General features: G+C 37.6%; 1 protein-coding gene and 1 long non-coding RNA gene across 17 annotated transcripts in view; one reads left to right on the top strand and one right to left on the bottom strand.

Moving 5' to 3' along the window:
* The first annotated feature begins 854 nt into the window (after positions 1-854).
* On the top strand, positions 855-1,262 carry LOC116698827 (uncharacterized). Its single transcript, XR_004334313.1, has 2 exons — positions 855-897; positions 1,178-1,262. It is a non-coding gene; the product is annotated as an uncharacterized LOC116698827 (long non-coding RNA).
* Positions 1,263-2,169: 907 nt separating this feature from the next.
* Positions 2,170-6,062, bottom strand: part of obscnb (obscurin, cytoskeletal calmodulin and titin-interacting RhoGEF b) — a 54,534-nt gene continuing 50,641 nt past the window's right edge. For all 16 annotated transcript variants that reach the window (XM_032532052.1, XM_032532038.1, XM_032532040.1 and 13 more), the window contains 4 exons: positions 5,917-6,046; positions 5,640-5,733; positions 5,412-5,454; positions 2,170-4,758 (listed from right to left, as the gene is read on the bottom strand). In XM_032532052.1, the coding sequence (XP_032387943.1) occupies positions 3,639-4,758; positions 5,412-5,454; positions 5,640-5,733; positions 5,917-6,046 (1,387 nt within the window). In that variant the 3' untranslated portion in view covers positions 2,170-3,638. The remainder of the gene's footprint in view (positions 4,759-5,411; positions 5,455-5,639; positions 5,734-5,916; positions 6,047-6,062) is intronic.

The raw sequence follows: 6,062 nt of genomic DNA, 5'->3' as shown, positions 1-6,062 counted from the left end.
TAGAATGTCAAAAAAGTCATACTATAGTATGTTGAAAACAGTCATAGTATAGTATGTCAACAAAGTGATAAAAAAGTCATTCATAGTATATTGAAGAAAGAAAAAAAAAAGCCATAGTATAGTTTGTCAAAAAAGCCATAGTATAGTATGTCAAAAGGGGATACAAAAGTAATAGTATGGCATGTCAAAAAGTAATAGTATATCATGTTGAAAAAGGAGATAAAAAAGTCATAGTACAGTACGTCAAAAAATGTGATAAAAGGTCCTAGTATAGTATGTTGAAAAAGTTGAGAAAAAGTCTATATAGTGTGTAGAAAAGTCATAGTACAGTATGTAAAAAAAAAAGATAAAAAAGTCAGTCTACATGTTGAAAAGTGATAAAATCATCATAGTATGTCAAAAAAGTCATACTATAGTATGTTGAAAAGTCACAGAATAGTACGTCGAAAAATGTGATAAAAAAGTTTGGAATGTCGAAAAAGTCACAGGATAGTGTGTCGAAAAAGGCCATAGTGTAGTATGTCAAAAAAACTGGTAAAAAAGTCATACAAAAGTAATAGTAGAGGATGTCAAAAAAGTTATTCCTAGTATCTCGAAGAAAGTTACAAAAAAAAAAGCCATAGTATAGTTTGTCAAAAAAAGTCATAGTGTAGTATGTCAAAAGGGGGATACAAAAGTAATAGTATGGCATTTCAAAAAGTAATAGTATATCATGTTGAAAAAGGAGATTAAAAAAGTCAAAAATGTCAAGAAAACTGGTAAAAAAGTCATACAAAAGTCGTAGTATAGGATGTCAAAAAAGTCAGAAAATGTCATAGTATAGTATGTTGGAAAAGTCACAGTATATTATGCAAAAGAAAAGTCATAAAAAAGTCATAGTATAGTATTTCAAAAAATGTCATAAAAATGTCATGGTGGATACAAGTCAAAGTAGCGTAGTGTATCAAAAATAATCATAAAAAAAGTCATAGTAGTATGTTGAAAAAAGTAATTAAAACGTCGTAGTATAGTATGTCAAAAAAAGTCATAGGATAGCATGTCAAAAAAGTTATTAAAGGTGATAGTATAGTATGTTGAAAAAAGTGAAAAAAATTCCGGGTATAGTATGTCAAAAAAAGTTGTAGTAGAGTATGACAAAAAAAATGATAAAACAATCATAGTATAGTATGTCATAAAGTCATAAAAAGTCATAGTATAGCATGTCAAAAATGTCATAGTATAGCATGTCATAAAATATCACAAAGGTCATAGTATGGTCTGTCATAACAAATCATAGTTTAGTATGTCATATAAAATCATAGTATAGTATGTCAAAATTATGTCATAGTATAGTAGGCTATGTCATGAAATAGTCATAGTATAGCATGTCATTAAAAGTCATAGCATAGTAAGTCAGAAAAAAGTCATAATGATCTCCTTGGACTTGTGGCATTGTGGGACCAGTCGTACTGGGCCAGAATGTCCTTGATGGCCTTGGTTGGCTCATCCTCACACTTCTTCAAGTAGGCAACCAGAAATTTGAAGATTACCTGACAGATAGGATTGATCTGTGCAACAACTGGATGGATAGGTTGTAGAGTCAGACAGTAACTGTATTCTCTGCACTGTAATCAGGGTGGGATTGGCAGGGTTTCACACCATATTGATGTTTTTTATTTTTAATATAATATATTTTAACCCTAACCCTAACCCTAACCCCATTTTAACAGACTTCAACTTTTAATGCACAAGTAAGACAACAACACCCAAATACTACCACAGCAGCCACTGGAACCTCATTGTGTAATGTGCCAAACATTTGGCATGGTAAAGTATTGCATGAAAGATTTGGCATAAAAAGTGTAAAAGTGTTTAAAAAAAAATCAAAGTATAGTATGTCATAAAAAGTCAAAGTAAAGTAGGTCATTAAGTTTTTGCCATAAAAAGTCAAATTGTTAAATGCCATACTTATTGGGCTCTGTGCAGTCCTGTAGTTTGCCTTTCTACAATAATTAGCTCTTTCAACAATATCTACTATATGTTTTGGAAAAATAGTATGTATTTCTTAAGTCAAATAAACATCCAACAGTAACAATACACTGTGTTAAAACTTAAATAAATACGCTATGTTAGAATACAATTAATAGAATGTGTGCTATAAATAAGAATTGTGAAAGAAACTGGCCATGGTTATTATTTGCAGTACATCTATTTATTAACACTTAGTACTCAACCATGTTTCCCAAAAACTACACATGTACAGTACAAGCAATTACAATCGGTTAGTGCTTTAATATTAATACATAACATGATCCTTGTAACTGACTAAACAACCTTTAAAAACAACACAAACACCACAAATCTTTAAGTAAGCAGTTACTAAACTGTAGTCACGTTTAAAATTGAAAAGGTAGTAAATTCTGTGAGCTCAAGTACTTTGCACAAACATTTGCTTGCAATCAAATACAACATTACAGATGTGGTTACACTGGATAAACACACTGCCTTGGAAAAGCAAATACATGCAGTCACTCATCTAAACATCACTAACATATGACTGACCCTGTGAGATCCTGTGAATTCACAGGTGATTTCACTGCATTAACATCCACAAAAATGTCTATAAAGCTAAGCATAACATTCAATTAAAGGTAAAAACATCTTTCACAACAATAATAAATGATAAAAATTCAGTCAAACACAGAGATCGGATGTGAAACAGGTTCACTTTCCACATTCTTTGCTTGTAGAAAGGCCATGTTTGTTCAAGCTGCTCACCAACAAATTATTCACAAACAACCAAAGTAGTAGAGAACCAATCTGTGATTTTGCCAAACTGGCTGTATTTTGACCGCACGTCTTTGATGAAACTTAAACAGCCCATGGACCACAACAATCCCCAAAGTTCTGTTGTTAATTGTATATCAGAACTGTTGCATATTTAAATGAACTCATAGCAAATTCTGAACTAGAAACATGATATCACTAATAGTCATTCCAGCTCCAGCATTTGCTGCGCCAGGAATCTATAGCACTGCTAAAGTGCCAAAGGTAACATTTCTAAAAAGGTACAAAAGTGTAACCGAAAAAATAAATATACCTAAATATACTGTATAAATATTTGTTTGTGTATATAGCAGAGGTCATCACTGAGGATAATGCCTGGATCAGTTAATATTGGTGGGTCAAGGTTCATGATTTTGTGAAGGTGTGTTGAGTTGAAACATGATGTAATTTTTTTTAAATAGAATTTAGCTCAACAAAAGATGACAAAATTGTTCTTTAGTAAAATGTCAAACCTTAATTTCCTTTTTTTTACTGTCCCCCATGTATATTGTACAACACATACTCCATATGTCATAAAGCAAGTATAACAGACCAGGTTGGGACTAATACATGCTTACAGTGACATATTTATGCCTATATTTTCCAACTCGCTTAATCTAAAGAGGCCATCTGACTATAACCATTTGTCAAGAAAAAGACTCAGAGGACGAGCCTATTTTCTGAAAGGCAGCTTCAAAATGGAATGGTTTGTCAAATGCAGTAAATATACTTCAGGTTAGGATATGTCTTATTTATCATGTAAGTAGAAATGTCCCCATTTAAGACTAAGAGGGTTTGTGGTACCACATTAAACTATACTTTGGTAGTTGTTACTATTGGTTCTGATAAAGGTTATCACTAATTTGAAGAGTGACTGGGTTGCCCACTGACGTGTAGCCGTAGGTCTGAGTTGACACTTTAGTTTTAAAGCTCCGCTGCCCACCCTCAACTCTCTGCACCTCTGAGCAGTATGAAGGCTTCACTTCCAGTTTTGCGTGACTCACTTGGATGGGGACATGCCTTTCCGTCCTGGACTGGGCTTCGCTGGCTTGGGGGACTGCAGATGAGAAAAGGTTGCTGGAGAGATGATCCCTGAAGCGGCTGAAGAAGCCGCTCCTCTGCCTCGGGACCACGACAGGCCGCCCCACATTGAGGAGCACCGGCTGTCCAACTGTGGACCCGCCGATCTCCCTCTGGAGCACAGAGATCTCACAGGGCTTTTCCGCAGCAGGGCTGTGTGTGCTGGAGGAACCGTAAGTCTCTCCTTCTTCTGGGACGTAATCCTCCAAGTCTTCAAGGGTCAGAACACGGCCTCCTTGTGTCAGAATCTTAGGCTCCTGCTTTCCAAGTGAGTTGTGGTCATCATCATCTTCATCATCGGGTTCAAAGATGATTGTTTGTTCATCATCCGGGTCCTCGCTGTCCTCTCTAGCTGGAGTGAGGACAGATGAGAGCTCATGTGGCTCTCCAGTGACTCCAGAGACAGAATCAGAGGAAACATTGCCCTCCTCTTCATCCCAGGAGAGCGGCTGGCTACTGACGTCTCCCTGCAGCTGGGCCTGCTCTACCAGCTTGTTGTTGGAATTGTTAGCGTTTGGGTTTTCCGGCGGAGACCTTTTGGGTCTTGAAGGAGTGGTTGCACGATCAGACCCTGCCGGTGAGATACCTCTCCTCCTGGGCAGCCTGGGAGATTTATTGACCTTATACTCAATGACCTCCTCTACCTCAACCCACCTGGGCTTGCTCTCCATGGCCCTGGCTCCAGCACCTTGGGGCTCAGTAACATAGAGGGTTGGGATGGTGGTCTTTCTTGGAGTCGGCATCCTCCTCGGCCTGGCTGTGGGGGACTCTGGGGTGGAGGTCTCCGAGCGGTGGGCTCCAGCAACAGTCAAGCCAGGGGACTTGTGTCTCCTCATACGTGGGTTCTTCACCACAGTGGTTATAGTCTCCTCACTGAAGTCAAGAAAAACAGACAACACAGACGTGATTACAGCGATAGACAAAGAGATACAAGGCTGCATGCAGTTTTGACTCGGATAAGTGAAGCTGTTGGGCTCAGACTACCATTCATAATCCACCAGTATAGGTGACACTGAGTTATGTAACTAAATAGGAAAAACTGATGCCCCAAAACCTAGAAAGGAAAGTCTGATGTCAAATAAGCATGTCCAACATATCACCATAAGCTTGTTGCACTGCTTATTGTGTTGCTACAGTAAGAAGTGTGAGATTCAAATACAAATGCTGTGTGAGGAGCTGCAATAACAAAGTTGCTAGTTAAAGAAGACAGCACCCGGGTGAAGACAGCCCATCCTTTTATCGTCCTTGTGATAGAATCATTTGCACTCAGGCTTTAAATACTACATGACAATGCATACACAAACCATAGAGAAAGAGAATCACACACACACCAAATTGGCTTTAAGTCCATTTGATCTTTTAGCAAAAACTATCTACACAGCAATGCCAAAAAATAAAAACATTGATTACATCATATAACATTTCTTACAGAAGTAATTGGGACATGTAATGCAGAGACAACATTGTCTAGAGGATGATCTAAAGTACAACCAGGCAACAGACATAATTTTAGCCTCCACACTTACATGATGATGGTTTTCTTTGGTATTCTAGTCTCCTGCTCAGTAACTATTGGGGAATCAGAACAAATGAGAATTACCGGACAAAATGAGAGCATTTATTTATACTAAAAAAAATCACAGTAAGAGTGAAAGATGCATCAACTCCTTGTGTGTATTTAAACTTGCATTAAAAGCATCATCATTCAGAGCCTGAAAAAGGCCCATATTAGTGCATAAAGTCAGTGTTCTTACCTTCAATAGTGATGGCCTGCTCACCAGTGCGAGCCACAGCAGAGGGTGGAACTAAATCAGCAGCACACTTGGCACTGCCCAGACGGTTGGACAACTGGCAATAGCAGAGAATATATTTTTAGAGTCTTAAAGAGCCAAAGTTGATTTATTGTTGCTAATTGAAACCAACTTAGAGTTAACATTTATACTTCCCCTTCTCTACATAGTAATTTAAATGGCATTATAATGAAGTCTGTGAATCAAGTATGATTTAATTAATTTAATTAATGTCACCAACCTCGCACTCATAGTGTCCCAGGTCTCTCTCTGTCAGGTTTTTTATTACCAAGACCAGAACCCCACTGCGGAGCTCGCTGTAGGTCTGATACTTTTCCTGGTCAGTCAGCAGCCTGCCATCCTTGAACCACCTTGACCGTAAACACA

This window comes from Etheostoma spectabile, chromosome 12 (genome assembly GCF_008692095.1).
Source record: "Etheostoma spectabile isolate EspeVRDwgs_2016 chromosome 12, UIUC_Espe_1.0, whole genome shotgun sequence".
In the NCBI taxonomy this organism is placed as follows: domain Eukaryota; kingdom Metazoa; phylum Chordata; class Actinopteri; order Perciformes; family Percidae; genus Etheostoma; species Etheostoma spectabile.
Note: the sequence above shows the minus strand (reverse complement) of the source record. Positions and strands in the feature narration are given on the sequence as shown.